The 17,721-nt window shown below is 34.6% G+C and overlaps 2 protein-coding genes across 2 annotated transcripts; both read right to left on the bottom strand.

Moving 5' to 3' along the window:
- Positions 1–5,486: 5,486 nt before the first annotated feature.
- LOC131413330 (olfactory receptor 2W1-like) lies at positions 5,487–6,434 on the bottom strand. Its single transcript, XM_058553890.1, has one exon. The coding sequence runs from the start codon at positions 6,432–6,434 to the stop codon at positions 5,487–5,489; it is 948 nt and encodes a 315-aa protein (XP_058409873.1).
- Positions 6,435–11,993: 5,559 nt separating this feature from the next.
- On the bottom strand, positions 11,994–12,937 carry LOC131413480 (olfactory receptor 2W1-like). The gene is given in 2 exon segments (XM_058554008.1): positions 11,994–12,493; positions 12,496–12,937. Coding segments are annotated over 2 exon segments (942 nt in total).
- Positions 12,938–17,721: the final 4,784 nt, after the last annotated feature.

Genomic DNA, 17,721 nt, shown 5'->3' with positions numbered 1-17,721 from the left:
ATTTACAACATAATAAAGCAAAACTGAAAAAATCACATGATCTCAATAGATACAGAAAAGTGTTTCATAAAATTTAATATTTATTTACCACAAAAAAACTAGTAATCTTGGAATGTAAGGAGCATAAGGAACATAAAGCTGATAAAAAGTGGCAATGTAAAACCTATCACATTCATTATGCAGCAATAGTGAAATAATGAAAACTCTCCCTTTGATATTAGAAACAACAAACATGCTCACAAATACTACTTTTTTTCATTATTCACAGTCCTAGCTAGTGCAAGAAGTTAAGTAAAAGAAATAAAAGTTATGTAAGTTGAAAAGGAAAGAAATGAAGCATTTTTACAGATAATGTTGTACAGTCATGTGCTACATAACAACATTTTGGTCAATGATGAACTTCATACACGACAGTGGTCCCGCAAGATTAGTACCATATAGCCTAGGTGTGTGATAGGTTATCCCCACTAGGTTTGTATAAGTATGCATGTTTGCACAATGGCAAAATCACCTAATGATGCAGTTCCCAGAATGTATCTTCATCATTAAGAAACACATGACTGTATATGTAGGCAACCTAAAAAAAGTCTATAAATAAATTATTAGATTTAGTCAATATGTTTGACAAAATCTGAATATAGTGTCAATATATGAAGTCAATTTTAGTTATAAATGAAATTAAAATTTTAAAGATGCAATTTACAACAGAATAAAACAGTGTCAAATATCTAGGAATATAAAATAGAAAATCTGAACAGATAGATGAATTACTAGTAAGGAGATTGAATTAGTAATCAAAAACGTCACAGCAAACAAAAGTCCAGGACCAGATGGCTTCACTGGTGAGTTCTACCAAACATTCAAAGAATTAATATTAATTTTTCTCAAACTCTGGAGGCAACTCTTCCAAACTCATTTACGAGACCAGCATTACCCTGATACTGAAACCAGACAGGATGCCAGAAAAGAAAAAGACAAGGCCAATATCCCTGATAAACATAGATGCAAAAATCCTCAACATAATATTAGCAAACTGAATTCAACAATACGTTAAAAGGATCACACAACATGATCAAGTGAGATTTATTTCAGAGATGCAAGGATGGTTCAAAATCTGCAAATCAGTCAATGTGATACACCACATTAACAAAATGAAGGATAAAAATCATGATTATCTCAATAGATACAGAAAATGCATTTGTCAAAGTTCAACATTCATTTATGATAAAAATCTCAACAAAGTGGGTATAGAGGGAACGTACCTAAACATAATAAAGGCCGTATACTACAAGCCCAAAGCTAACATCATACTCCATGGTGAAAAGCTGAAAGCTTTTTCTCTAAGATCAGGAACAAGGCAAGGATGCCCACTCTCACCACTTTTATTCAACATAGCATTGGAAGTCCTGGCCAGAGCAATTAGGCAAGAAGAATAAATAAAAGCATCCAAATTGGAAAGGAAGAAGTAAAACTGCCACTATTTGCAGATGACATGATATTATGTATAGAAAACCCTAAAGACTCCACCAGAAAACTGTTAGAACTAATAAAAAAATTCAGTAAAGTTGCAGAATAAAAAATAAATACACAAAAATCTCTTGCATTTCTATACACTAATAATGAACTATCAGAAAGAGAAAATAAGAAAACAATTTGATTTACAATTACCTTGAAAAGAATATAATACCTAGAAATAAATTTAACCAAGGAGGTGAAAGACCTATATATTGAAAACTACAAGACATTAATGAAAGAAATTGAGGAAGACACAAACAAATCGAAAGATATTGGTGTTCATGGATTGGAAGAATTAATATTGTTAAAATGTCCATATTATCTAAAGCAATATACGGATTCAATGCAATCTCTATCAAAATTCCAATGGCATTTTCACAGACATAGAAAAAATAGTTCTAAAATTTGTATGGAATCATAAAAAACCTCATATAGCAAAAGCAATCTTGAGAAAGAAGAACAAAGCTGGAGGTATCACACTTCCTGATTTCAAATCATACAACAAAGTTATAATAATTAAAACAGTGTGACATTGGCATCAAAACAAACACATAGGTCAGTGGACCAGAATAGAGAGCCCAGAAATAAACCCAAGCACATATGATCAATTAATTTACAATGAAGGAGCCAAGAATATACAGTGGGGAAAGGAGAGTCTCTTCAATAAATGGTGTTGAGAAAATTGGACAGCCACATGCAAAAGAATAAAATTGGACCACTATCTTACATTTTACACACAAATGAACTCAGAATGGATTAAAGACTTGAAGGTAAGACCTGAAACCATAAAATTCCTTGAAGAAAACGTAGGTGGTAACCTCCTTGACAAAGGTGTTGGCAGTGACTTTTTGAATCTAACACCAAAAGCAAAAGCAACAAAAGCAAAAATAAACAAATGGGACTACATCAAACTAAAAAGCTTCTGTACAGCAAAGGAAACCATGAACAGAACAAAAAGCCAACCTACTGAATGGGCGAAAATATTTGCAAATCATACATCTGATAATGGGCTAATATTCAAAATATATAAAGAACTCACACAACTCAATAGCAAAACAGCAAAAAATCTGATCAAAAAATGGGCAGAAGATCTGAATAGACATTTTTCCAAAGAAGATATACAGATGGCCAACAGGTACATGAAAAGATGCTCTACATTCTTAATCATCAGGGAAATACAAATCAAAACCACAGTGAGATATCACCTCACACCTGTTAGAATGGCTATTATCAAAAAGACTAGAAATAACTAGTGTTGACAAGGATGTGGAGAAAAGATAACTCTTGTGTACTGTGGTGGAAATGTAAATTGGTGCAGCCACTATAGAAAACAGTATGGAGTTTCTTCAAAAAATTAAAAATAGAACTACCATATCATCCAGCAATTCAACTTCTGAGTATTTATCCAAAGAAAATGAAAATATTATTTAGAAAAGTTATATGCATCCCCATGTTCAGTTCATTGCAGCATTGTTTACTAGCCAAGACATGAAACACCAAAGTGTCTATCAGTGGATGAATGTATAAAGAAATTATTGTATATGTGTATGTGTGTGTGTGTGTATATGTATATATGAATATACATTTATGAATATTATTCAGCCATAAAAAGAATGAAATTTTGCCATTTGCGACAACATGGATGGACCTCAAGGGCGTTAGGATAAGTAAAATAAGTCAGACAGAGAAAGACAAATACCGAATGATCTCTTATACTTGGAATCTAAAAGATATATGTTAAAAAGAAAAAACAAGCCTGTAGGTACAGAGAACAGTTTGATGTTTGCCAGAGGTAGGGTGCGGGGGATGGGAGTAATGGCTAATTTTTTCTTTTTAGTTTAAATAAATTAAATAAAAAAATGTTAAATCCAGGAATAAATCTCATAAAAAGAACTTTGAAACATATGTTAATACACATATAATTATATATTATTAAAATTAATTTTTTTGAACAGCAGAATGGGTAAATTATATATGTATATTAAGAAATAGTACATTAGTGGAAATAAATGAAGTACTGAAATGCTCATACGTGAATGAATCTTCAAAATGTGATATTATTTGAAAGAAGTCAGGCACAACAGAATCCATTTATATAAAATTCTAAAAACATTAAAGTTACTACATTATTTAGAGATGCACGATTAGGTAAAGCATCTGTAAGGCAAAGGGAGAAATTGAAACCCATATCTGTAAGACTGATGATTACCGCTAGGTAGGAAAGACAAGGATTATAATCAGGAAGGGGCACTTTGGGCACCTCTGAGTAGATTTTTCTAAAACTTGACCAAGTGGGCTTTACATTAAAGTTTATTGTACAATAATCCTTTAAGCTGTACATTTATGTTCTTTCAATCTGAAAAATTCCCTTGTATATATTTAGTAACTTCCCCTTTGTTTTTTCTCTTCTCTCTTTTTTATTTTTTGAGCACTTATTCTTTGGATGTTGGAATTCCTGGAAAACACAGTATTCTTAAAAGCCCTAAAAGTACTAAATATATATTACAAAATGCTAGATGTCTTTCTACTCTAGAGATTTAGAAAAACTTCTAAAAGTAATGCCATCAACTGGGAAGCTGGGATGAAAAGAAAAGTCACAGCAGAGCTTAAATAGTTACTACAAATATCTCAGAATTCATGACGTTTCAAAACAACTATGTAGACTATTTTACTTTAGCCATTCCAATGGGAACATCTAGACTTCAGAATTCTGTTAAATTTATTTTTCACGCTCAAGAACTACTAAAACAACAAAATAAAATATTATTAATTTTTCACTATATTTAAGCTTTCAACTTTCTCAAGGGAGAGAGAGGAGTAAGAGAAATACAATGAATCGTTCTAGTCTTTTTTTTTAACCTCTTTCATGTGAATGGCATTATATGACAGTGTGATTACCATGATATGATTAAAGATGGAGCAAGAAAAAGTAATATTGGGTACTGGACCAGAAATATAAACAAAGTGATCAAAAAGTCTTAACTTTTTAAACTTATGGGCTGATAATATAGCTCTGAACCGTCCTCTGTGTATCAACATTTATCTTTCTTCCTAAATGTGGGGAAGATTATAATCTGACCAGAATGATGGAGACATGATTTAAAAAAAACATTTTAGAGAAAGACAAAGAGAAGAGGCCATTTCAGTGGCCGTTAAAATCACCTTTCCATGTGTCAGTTTTTCCCAAGCACCCAGAGTAGGAATTTAGTACTTTTCAAGCCAGGTGCCATGGTAAGACCTCCACACATGCACCCAAAATAAGCAGTAAAGATTTGGAAGACCAAGTAGGAAAGCGAAAAGCATTACTATCTTAAATCCTGTTAGTAGAACGTGACATAAAATGTTTTCCTTTCTGTGATCACAAGGACTGGGTTCTTTTTTGGGTAATTTTTGGGCAGAGGAAGCTATTAGATGAAAGAAATTTTTGGTGTCCAAAAGAAAATTTTGGTCAATTAACATCACATCATTATTAATATGGTTCATAACTAGAACTCGTGATCTTCTTGGTCAATAAGTAGTTGACCACTTTCCCGTCAAGCTGGAGATTTCCAAATGTGGTAATATTTCTGGGATTGGTTGGGGCAAAGGTGTCAGACCTTAAAACAGGGTGCTTCAAGAACAACTTTTAGCCTCCTTGAATTCATGACAATAGTTAGCATAATCAAAGAAGAAGATTAGAGTTAAATTGATGAATGTCAATATAATTGGGACATGTATAATTTAAAAAAATCAGTGCCTAATGTAAGTTACTTTTAGTGTTGGCACTTCAGTTTACAATTTCATTTGAAATATGGGTTTTTGTATGTATATCAGCATGTAATTGCTATTCAATACATTGCGTTTGATTGTAATTTTTATTGTATGTTTTCTGAGTATTTTCTTTCTCTCAGGTGCTAAATACAAAATAAGTTGCCTACATTCAAAAGTTCTAAAAGGCAAATTTCCATATTGGACATTGCTGGGGAGAAGAATCAGTGTCCTACTGGTTCCATGGAACTTTTTTCTTTTCCAATCAGCCTCTTCATGGCCCCCTTGAACTCCTTATTCCTTAGCGTGTAGATCAGTGGGTTCAAGCTGGGAATAACAATGGAATAAAAGATACTGAGAAGTTTACCCTCATCCTGAGAAGGACTGTTTCCTGGTTGTATGTACATGTAGATAACAGTTCCATAAAAGATGGATACCACAATGAGATGGGAGGAACAGGTCCCAAATGCTTTTTGTCTCCCCATTGCAGATTTGATCTTGAGCATAGCTACAGCAATGAAGCCATAAGAAACCAGAATGAGAAGAAGAGGAACAAGAACTATAATGAGGCACATGGAAAATGTGGTTACCTCCATGGCTGTGGTGTCCACACATGCAATCTTGACCATTGCGGATATTTCACAGAAAAAGTGATCCAGTTGGTGATTTCCACATCGAGGAAGACTCACGGCATAGGGGGAAAGTATCATGCAATTAATAATACCAACTATCCAGGTGATGGCCACAAGGCCCTGGCAAAGTTGGGGGTTCATTATGGTCATATAGTGCAGAGGCTTGCAGATAGCATTGAATCGGTCACAAGACATCACAGCCAGAAGGATGCATTCGACTGAGCACAGTACCATATCGGTGAAAAGTTGAAAGGCACAGCCACCAAAGGTAATTCTTTTGTTTTTGCCCCAGATATTGACCAACATCTGTGGGACTATATTTGTGGTGTAACAGAGATCCAAGATGGCCAAATTTCTGAGGAAGAAGTACATGGGAGTTTGGAGATGGTCATCTAGGAAAGACAGTAGGATGATGGCTGTATTTCCCATTAAGGCAATGGTGTAGAAGAAAAAGACAACCCCAGAGATGATCATCTCCAGTCGAGGCTGCCCTGTGAATCCAAGGAGTATAAATCCACCAAAGTAGCTATCATTCATCATTCTTTTTCTTTTTTCTTAATAGCAATTCTGAAAATAGAATAATCAACATATGGGAAGCCATAATGAGTACATTCAGAAACTTCACTGCCAGATTTAAATCAGGCATTACATTCGAGATATAACATTTTTATCAAAATTATAAATTTAAATTTTCAATGGCTCAGATAATGTAAAAATTTAAGCTACGATAGTAAGACTGATGGATTATTGGGTAGTTGTTTTTGAATATCAAAGGAAATGTTCAAATGTGGATTATAATGAGAAGATTGGTAAAACCTAGAAATCTGTATCAAACAATAGGGTATATAAAGAGAACTTTGTTCAATTTAATGTCATTAAATGTCTTTCAGTGTGACAGGTTATTTACTGGCAGAATTTTCTCTGCCCCAAAATATAGCAACTAAAGGATGCATGCTACAGGATGAAGAATTTGAATCAATAACTTTACATTTGTTCTTTTTTTTGTGAGGAAGATCAGCCCTGAGCTAACATCCATGCCAATTCTCCTCTTTTTGCTGAGGAAGACTGGCCCTGGGCCAACATCCGTGCCCATCTTCCTCCACTTCACATGGGACACCGCCACAGCATGACCCAACAAACAGTGGGTCCGTGCGCGCCCGGGATCCGAACTCAGGCCACCAGCAGCAGAGCGCAGGCGCTTAACCGCCACACCACGGACTAGGCCCCCTACTTTTTTTTTTTTTTTTTTTTGTGAGGAGATCAGCCCTGTGCTAACATCCGCCAATCCTCCTCTTTTTTTGCTGAGGAAGACGGCCCTGGGCTAACATCTGTGCCTATCTTCCTCTACTTTATATGGGACGCCGCCACAGCATGGCTTGCCAAGCAGTGCGTCGGTGCGCGCCCGGGATCCGAACCAGCGAACCCCGGGCCGCCGCAGCGGAGCGCGCGCACTTAACCGCTTGCGCCACCGGGCCGGCCCCCTACTTTTGTTCTTTTTAATGTGATTATTTAATATATATTCCACTAGGAGTAAAGTCACATTATTATGAAATAAAACAAAGAGAGTAATTTCCAGTTCTGTCTGATCACTAAAATTTCTTGCAGTTATTTTCAAATATGGAGATTCCTGGAACTTCTCAAAAAAATTCAACTGATTGATCGACTGAGTGGTAAATGGGCACAAGTAACCATTCTTATTACTCTAACTGCCACAGAAAAGTACAAAGAAATTTGGACTTGCTTCTCTTACCTCATTACTGTACATACTTACCATACAACTCAAAAAATATATATTTACACCTCAGAGACAGAATAGCCTAGAATGAGGGAAAATATAATAATATCACCTATATCAACATTATTCCCTACTTTGTCCCTTTATTTAGTGAGCACCAAAATTTAAACCCAAGTCTTTCTTTCTTGGAGGGAGTTCTTTTCACCACGGTGCTAGTCTCTTTTTTGAGATAACTTCCCAGTCTCCTTCTCAGAAACGCACTTTCATCTAGTTCTGCATGTATGGCAATGAATTCAAAAATCTTAAATAAAATCATGAATAAAAGAATTGGATAAAATTTGATGTAATTCTTATCATTGAGGATTATCTTAACTGTTTGAGTTTATCTGTGCCATACAACAATACTGACCAATATCTTGTTTTTGAGATAATTCTACTGTCTTCCAAAGCAGGATATCCCTTTTACCACTGTTATTACTTCTGTTGAGTCCTTTCTTTACCTTTACTTTCCTTCACTTCATCTTCTCATCCATTTGTCTTCAGCTCCATCCATATCCAATGTTCTATAACTAATTTCTGCTTTTCTCTCTGTACCTATTGATATCCTTCATTCTTACAGCTTATTGGCTTTGGACAGATAACTCTGTCATCTATCTTTACTAGTTCACCTTTCTTCCTCTACTTCCAGAGAGGCAATTTTACCAGTGTACTCAATATCGAAAAATAGGTTTAAGTCAGCACTTCAACACATAGATTTGTAACTGATTTCACACATCATAATTCAACACTGAGTTCATGATTTTTATTCTTCCAACAAATCCACTGCCTCTTTCACTATGGTACACATTTATTTTATTAGATGTATGCTCCCTAAAGTACCTAGTAAGCTCTTAGGAAATGTTTGTTGAAATAGATTATGAGTAGGTGTTTAAACACAAACACACGGGTAGAGAAGTACAACCTTTTTCATTTTTAAGATCTCCAACTCAAAAGATGTTAACAAAGAGATCAATAGATGTGTTACATGCCATTATAGGGGGAAAATTGATATAAAAGCCAGAAGGTCATGTGCAAACCATTTTGATGTGGAGAAACCTCTAATAATATTACCCAAGACAACCTAATTTCTCCCCACTTACCCTAATTCAGCTGAGTAAACTTTTCAGTGCTGATGATTCAACCAAGAAAAATTTGGAAGAAAAAAATATTTTTATTTTCTAAAATGCAAGAGGAATATTTTTCATTATATCTAAACCAAGCAGAAATATCCCTAGACTGCTGTCACTTCTGCTCAGTTATCACCGTGAAAGTAGACGCTTTTGGAAGGAGGCTGCCACTGCCTCTCCCCTCTCCTAGTGCATAGGCTCAAATAATAAGAATACTTTTGTCCTCTCCTGTGTGCAAGAATCCAACAAAGAGACACATCTGTGCTATGAATGATAGCTAAATAGTGTTCCCTTAAGAACAATGATGAAAGTTGTTGAGCAATGATGAAATACCTGGGGATCCTGACTATCTCATAAGCAATTTATGTATATAGATAATTGCTCAGAAACACAAAATCAAAGTAAAACAAAACAAAACAAAAAATTTTCCCGGGAGAGAATTTACTAATCTCCAAAATCAGCTACTTTTCTCAACTTTGATTGAGACTAAAATCATTACTATTATAGCCTTATTATAAATGAGGCTAATGAGTGAAAATAATTATAATTGTTTTGTGTTGTGCTTTATTCATCGCGATACATTTTTGTATATTATGTCTTATTGATTCTCAAAATCTTTTGAGTGGATATCATTCCTTTTTTATATGGATAGAAACCTTGTGCCGTTTTGTAATAAGCCCAACATGAACAAGTAATGAACAGTATAGCTGAAACACTCAACTCTGCATTTTCTAAGTCTATGATTTGTTTTTTAATGGTTCATTTCTTCTTATAAATGATCTAAAGGTTTTAAATAAATTTAATTGACAGATATATTTACGATTTCAGCATAGAATAGTGTTTGATGCCTCTAGTATACATCTACCAAATGAATGAGAGGAGAAAGAAATGTAATGGATATAAAAGTAACACAGAAATACAGTGGTAGCGATTTGATAGAGGTAAACTTAGAAACATAGTGTAGAATTTAGAAATGTTGCCTGTTCCGTTCATAATATAATATACAATGTAACCCAAAATAATTACCACTGACATGAGTTTCCAAAAATATTTTTTCTAGTTTTCCTCGCGGCGGGGGGGGGGGGGGGTACTTTATAGGAACATAAAGCATTAGTCCTGTGATGATCTTAGAGATTGATTATCAATGAAAGTGAAAATTTTAGTGTTCTTATAGTTGAAAAGAAGAACTGTCTTTCCTCTTCTCCTCTCAAAAATAAACCCCAAATTAATAAAGGTAATTGATTCCTTTTCATCATTATAATTTTCCTTGATGATTACTGAAGTTGAGTATATTTTCACCTATTCGCCAGTTGGATATCCTCTCTTGTGTAGTGACTGTTCTATTAGATTATCTGTCTTTTTCTTATTGATTTTTAAGAATTCTTTATATATTCTGGATAGGAGTCCTTCCTTTGGGACAGATAGACGGACACACACACACACACACACATTGCCTTATCATGGACCTTTTGGTCCATTAAACAGATGTTCTTAATTTTACTATATTCTAGTTTAATCACTTCTATTATGTTTAATACTTTATGTCTTAGTTAATAAATCTTTTCCTGTTCAAAATTCATGAAGAGCACCATTGAAACCCATGTTGTTTTACTTTCCACGTTTGTATCTATAATCAAGTTGAAATTGATTTTTGTATATAAGGTTTAGATATTATTTCTCCCATAAAGATATCCATTTCAGGGCCGGCCCCGTGGCTTAGTGGTTAAGTGCGTGCACTCCGCTGCTGGCGGCCCGGGTTCGGATCCCGGGTGCGCACCGACACACCACTTGTCGGGACATGCTGAGGCCGCGTCCCACATACAGCAACTAGAAGGATGTGCAACTACGACGTACAACTATCCACTGGGGCTTTGGGGGAAAAAATAAATAAATAAAATTATAAAAAAAAAAAAAAGATATCCATTTCACCTGGAACTATTTATTGAAAAGACTATCATTTCCCTACCGCACTGCAGTGTCACAGTTGTCATAAACTGGTTGATGTCTGTGTGTAGAGTCTGTTTTTGGCCTCTATAAGGTTTCATTGGTTAGTTTGCTTATCCTCATCCTTGAATACAATGTTTGCTGGAAGTTTAATCATTGTCACTATGTCACTATGTAGCACATTGTTTCTATTTCAAGGTTTTGAAGAATCTTTATTTTACATAAATGAATGTTGATATGCTTTTCTGAATCTATGGAGATAATCTCGTTATTTTTCACATTTATTCTCTCAGTCTCATAGACGACAGTAACAGAATAATGAGATAATTGATTTTCAAACTCAACCTTGCATAGTTGGAGTAAACTCACCTAATTGAAATGTATTAGCCTCTATTTCTGGGGTTGATTTGTTAATATTTTGTTAAGGATGTTTGGATCCATGTTCATGAGAAATATTGCTAAATGTTATTCTTTTCTTTTTTTCTTTTTTGGTAATATTTTTGTTACATTTTGAAATCAAGTTCATGCTGACCTTATAAAAAGAGTTAATAAACATATTACTTACTACCGATTTACAGAAAAGATTAATATACTTCCTGTATGAACACAAAACTTTGAAACCAAGGATGATTCATTGACATTATAATCATATCAACCTCTGTATTTAATTTATTCCCACACTTTATTTTGGTGGCATAATTTTGAGAAAGTCCTGACTCATGGAGAAAATATATACAAATAGTGATATATTTTAGTCAGTTTACTTCATATAAGAGGATTCTTTTAAAGTAGGTAGAGATGACAGGAGCATTTGAGATCTGCACAAAGATGATTTAGTCTTAACAGGAACAGACTGATGAGTCATAGTAAAAATTTATAGTTAGAACATTGAATTTACGCATTTTTTTTACAGCGTCATGATAAAGATATTTGATCAATCATAATTTGAACCCGACTTTTGTAGATTGCTTCCCCTCTCTCCTCTTAACACAGCTCTTGGACTTCAGGGAACCTGTTTGGTTGCAACAGCTGCAGATAAATTATCAGACATGATAACTAGTGACATTGAAAGAAAATTAATTTATTATCAACCCTTGACAATTTGAGACATTGATGCTAAAACATAAATAAAATTTTTAGGTATTATTTTCACTTTCAGTTCACTTTCACTTGATGACTACTATGAAATAGGTCAGCTATGATTTAAAGGTTACACAAGGCCAATTTCTTTGTTGGAAACTTCTTGTAAAAAGATTAATGTCCTGATGTTCCTCCAGAATGTTTTTCTTTTCCAATCAGCCTCTTCATGGCCCCCTTGAACTCCTTATTCCTTAGTGTATAGATCATTGGGTTCAAACTGGGGGTAACAATGGAATAAAAGATACTGAGAAGTTTATCCTCATCCTGAGAAGGGCTGTTTCCTGATTGTATGTACATGTAGATAACAGTCCCATAGAAGATGGATACCACAATGAGATGGGAGGAACAGGTCCCAAATGCCTTTCGTCTCTCTGCTGCAGACTTGATCTTGAGCACAGCTACAGCAATGAAGCCATAGGAGACCAGAATGAGAAGAAATGGTGTGAGGAAAATAAAAAAACACAATGCAAATAAGATTTCTTCCATGGCTGTGGTGTCCACATATGCAATCTTGACCATTGCAGATATTTCACAGAAAAAGTGATCCAGTTGGTGATTTCCACATCGAGGAAGACTCATGGCATAGGGGGAAAGTATGCAATTAATAACACCAACACCCTGGTGATGGCCACAAGGCCCTGGCAAAGTTGGGGGTTCATTATGGTCATATAGTGCAGAGGCTTGCAGATAGCATTGAATCGGTCACATGACATCACAGCCAGAAGGATGCATTCGACTGAGCACAGTACCACATCAGTGAAAAGTTGAAAGGCACAGCCACCAAAGGTAATTCTTTTGTTTTTGCCCCAGATATTGACTAACATCTGTGGGACTATATTTGTGGTGTAACAGAGATCCAAGATGGCCAAATTTCTGAGGAAGAAGTACATGGGGGTTTGGAGATGGTCATCTAGGAAAGACAGTAAGATGATGGCTGTATTTCCCATTAAGGCAATGGTGTAGAAGAAAAAGAAAACCCCAGAGATGATCATCTCCAGTCGAGGCTGCTCTGTGAATCCAAGGAGCATGAATCCACCAAAGTAGCTATCCTTGATCATTCTTTTGCTTCTCTTAATAGGAATTCTGGAGATAGATTAATCAATATTGGAAACCATACTAAGCATATTAAGAAACTTTACATATTAATAACAAGCATTACATTAGAGATATGGATAACATTTTTATTATCAAAATAATAAATTTAATTTTTCGTTAGTCCAGATAATGTAAAAATTTAAGCTACGATAGTAAGACTGATGGATTATTGGATAGTTTTTTAAATATCAAAGGAAATGTTCAAATGTGGATTATAATGAAAAGATTGATAAACCTAGAAATCTATATCAATCACTAGAGTATCTAAAAGAGAACTATGTTCAATTTAATGTCGTTAAGGGTCTCTCGGTGTGACTGGGTCTTTACTGGCAGAATTTCCCCTGCCCCTAAATAATAGCAGCTAAAGGATACATGCTAAATGATGAAGAATTTGAATCAGTAGCTTACCATTTGCTTTTTTTGTTGCAATTATTTTAACATCTTTTCCACTATGGAACAAAGTCACATTAATATTAAATAAGACAAAAAGAGTAATTTCCAGTTCTGCCTGATCATTAAAATTTCTTGGAGTTATTTTCAAATATGCAGATTCTTGGAACTTCTTGAAAAAATTCCATTATTTAATTGTTTGATTGATTGACTGAGTGGGAAATGGGCATGAGTAACCATTCTTATTACTCTAACTGCCACATGAAAGTAAGAAGCAATTTTGGACTTGCTCCTCTTACCTTAGTACTGTACATATTCATCATACAACTTAAAAAATATGTATTTACACCTCAGAGACAGGATAGCCTAGACTGGGAGAACATATAATAATATCACTTATATCAACATTATTCTCTACTTTGTCCCTTTATTTAGTGAGCACCAAAATTTAAATCCAACCCTTTCTTTCTCGAGGGACTTCTTTTTAACCACAGTGCTAGTCTCTTTTTGCAGATAACTTCTCAGTCTCTTTCTCAGAAATGCACTTTCATCTAGTTCTGCGTGTATGGCAACGAATTCAAAAATATTAAATAAAATCATGAATAAAAGAACTGGATGAAATTTGATGTACTTCTTATCACTGAAGGTCAGGATAGAGGAAACTGAGGGTGTAGGGCATCTGTACGAGTATCTTGCTCTCCTTATTGCTGGGATTTATAGGTGGAAGCTATCATTCTGCCGAGTTATTTCATTCCCCTAAAAGAAGGTTTCTCAACTTTGGAACTATTGATATTCGGGGATGGGTAATACTTAGTTGTGGGAGCTGTTCTGTGCTTTGTTGGATGTTCAGCAGCATCACTGGTCTCTACCCGCTGGTTGACATTAACACTCCTTCCTCCATTGTGACAATCAAAAATGTCTCCACACATTGCCAAAAGTCTCCTGTGGGGTACTTTGCCCCCACTGAGGATCATTGGGTAAATACATAATCAGTTTAAGGCTAACTCTAGTTTTCCTCTTTTAGCTTATCTGGAATTCTACCATTTCCTTCTAAAAGTAAATGTTATTGCTTTTCACCTCAAACTTCTCTGTATTGGCACCTATCTTTTGCTTCTTATTATTCATCAGATCAAAAAATTGGCCTCCTCTGTTGTAGATATTGTTTGACCTCTCTGTACTTTTGATTCCATTATTTTCTGTCTCCTGTAGTCTTCTTCTCCATAAGTATGTCCGTTTCTTATTTTTATAAAGGTTTTCTACTATTCCTTTACATTTTTCCTTCGGTCCATATAACTACTCAATTCTAATAACATTGTAGTCAAAATGATGAACGACTTCAACCTATTTTACTTTCATATTGTATCCCTAGTGACTAGTCCCACATTTAAGCATAGAGAGGGTTGTCAATTAATAGAAGTCATATTAAAAGTGAATCTGTATTCCTCATCTGTTACCTTGTATCAAACTCTAACGGAGAAGTTTGTTTTTAAAAAGCAACTCCAAATTGCATCTTCAATAACACATTCTAATTTTTCTCATATACTCCATACTAAAAATATCATCTCAAAGACAAAGGTGACCCTAATTTCTAAAACCAATATCTTTTCTCAATTATCTTAACTGTTTGAGTTTATCTGTGCCATACAACAATACTGACCAATATCTTATTTTTGAAATTACTCTCTTACAAAGTAGAACATTCTTTTTATCACCATAATTACTACTTTTGAGTCCACTCTTTATGTTTGCTTTCCTTCACTTCATCTTCTGATCTATTTTTATTCCTCTCCCTTCATATCCAATGTTCTCTAAGTAAAGTCTGCTTTTCTCTTTGTATCATTGATATCCTTTGTTCTTGTAGCTTTAGTTACTAGCTCTGGACAGATAACTCTGTCATCTATCTTTACTAGTTCACCTTTCCTCTTCTCCTTCCACATAGGCAACTTTACCAGTATACTCAACAACCACAAATAGGGTTAAGTCATCGCTTCACATTAACACATAGAATTACAACTCATTTCACACATCATAGTTCAACACTGAATTCATGATTTTCTTTCTTCCAACAAACCTACTGCCTCTTTCACTATGGTACACATTTATTTTATTAGATGTATGCTCCCTAAAGTACCTAGTAAGCTCCTAATAAATGTTTGTTGAAATAGATTATGGGTAGGTGTTTAAACACAAACATATGGGAAGACAAGTAGAACCTTTTTCATTTTTAGGATCTCCAATTCAAAAGATGTTAACATAGAGATTAGTAGATGTCCTATATGCCATTTTAGGTGGGAAATTGGTATAAAAGCCAGAAGGTTGTGTGCAAATCATTTTGATGAGGAGAAACCTCTAATATTATTACCCAAGACAACCTAATTTCTCCCCACTTACCCTAATTCAGCTGAGTAAACTTTCCAGTACTGAAGATTCAACCAAGAAAACTTTAGGAAAAAAAGTATTTTTATTTTCTAAAACACAAGATGAATAGCCTTCATTATACCTAAACAAAGCGGAAATCTCCCTAGACTGCTGTCATTTCTACTCAATTAAAACTGTGAAACTTCATGCTTGTGGAAGGAGGCTGGGCTGCCTCTCCCCTCTCCAGGTTCATAGGCTCAAATAATAAGAATACTCTTATCCCCTCCTGTGTGAAAGAATCCAACAAGGACACACATCTGTGCTGTGAATGAGAGCTAATTAGTTTTCCCTGAAGAGCAATGATGAAAGTTGTTGAGCAATGATGAAATACCTGGGGATCTTGATTATCTTAAAGCAATTAATGTATATTGATTATTGCCCAGAAACACAAAATCAAAACAAAGCAAAACAAAACAAAACAAAAAATTTTCCCTGAAGAGAATTATCAATTTCCAAAGTCACCTACTTTTTTCCAATTAGATTGAGGTTAAAATCATCATTACTAATAGTGTTACTATATATGAGGCTAATATGAGTGAAAATAACTATAATGGTTTTGTGTTGTACTTTATTCATGACAATACATTTTTGTTTATGTCTTATTGATTCTCAAAATCTTCTGCATAGATATTATTATTCCTTTTTTATAAGGATGGAGACTGGGTATCGCAGAAGTTTTGTGACAAGCCCAGCATGAACAAGTAATAAACAGTATAGGTGAAACACTCAACTGTATGTTTTCTGAGTCTATGATTTGTTTTTTAATGGTTTATATCTTATTATAAATGATCTAAAGTTTTAAAATAAATGTAATTGACAAGTATATTTATGACTTCAACATAGAATAGTGGTTCATGCCCCTCATATCAATCAATCAAGTGAATGATAGGACAAAGAAATGTAATGGATTTAAAGGTAACACAAAAATACCGGTGGTAATGATTTGATAGAGGTAAACTTAGAAACATAGCATAAAATTTTGAAATGTTGCCTCTTCCATTCATTATATGATATACAATGTAACCCACTATAATTATGACTGACATGAGTTCCCAAAAATATTTTGGCTAGTTTCCGTTGCTGGGGGGTTTACTTCATAGGAACATAGAGCATTAGTCCTATAATGATATTAGAGATTGATTATTAATGAAAGTAAAAATTTCAATGCTCTTATGGTTAAATAAAATAACTGTCTTTCCTATTCTCCTCTCAGAAATAAATCCAGAATTAATAAGGAGAACAAAAACACGATAATCTAAGATATATCAGAAAGCCAGAACTATTAAATAATGGTTTATGAAAATAGAAAGACCAAAGAGATGGAGGTGGGCTGGCTGAAGTTAGAGTATATCCCTCACTGCTGAACTCAAATCTAACTGAAAAAGCCAACTTCTTCTAATCAAGTGACAAGACCTGGGGTCAAAAGCCAGCTGTCTCTCGTTACAACAACAGGAACAGGAAATGAAGGCTAGAAATATAAATTATCCTGGATCTCTTTGTGGAGTCTAGGAAAAGTGGAAATAGGAATCATGGAGGTAAGTCACTTTTGAAGCAAGTGCTTTATTGTTGAAAGAGTGGAAGGGACAGAGACTTTGCCTCGTAGGAGACCTAGAGTGGAAAATCTCAATTGACTGAGGAAAGTAAAGACTAAAGTAGCTCTCAGACGCATTTAACTTGAGTCGTGGTATTTTTGCCCCCTAGAACAAGGACTTGCCTCTTCTCCAACATGAATCTCCTACAAATAATTAATATAGGGGAATAAAAACAGAACTAGTTAACAATGAATATCAAAAGAGAATCAGGTTTTTACACAAAAGAGCTATTACTGGGCATAAGTAAAACACTGAAAAATGAAACCAATAAAGTAATAGGAAAACGAATGGCAGATGAGGAACACTTATCACAAAATTTTTGCAGCACAGGAGGAAATAATTGTGAA

Source organism: Diceros bicornis, chromosome 14 (genome assembly GCF_020826845.1).
Source record: "Diceros bicornis minor isolate mBicDic1 chromosome 14, mDicBic1.mat.cur, whole genome shotgun sequence".
NCBI lineage: Eukaryota > Metazoa > Chordata > Mammalia > Perissodactyla > Rhinocerotidae > Diceros > Diceros bicornis.
This window is presented reverse-complemented; position numbering and strand designations above follow the sequence as displayed.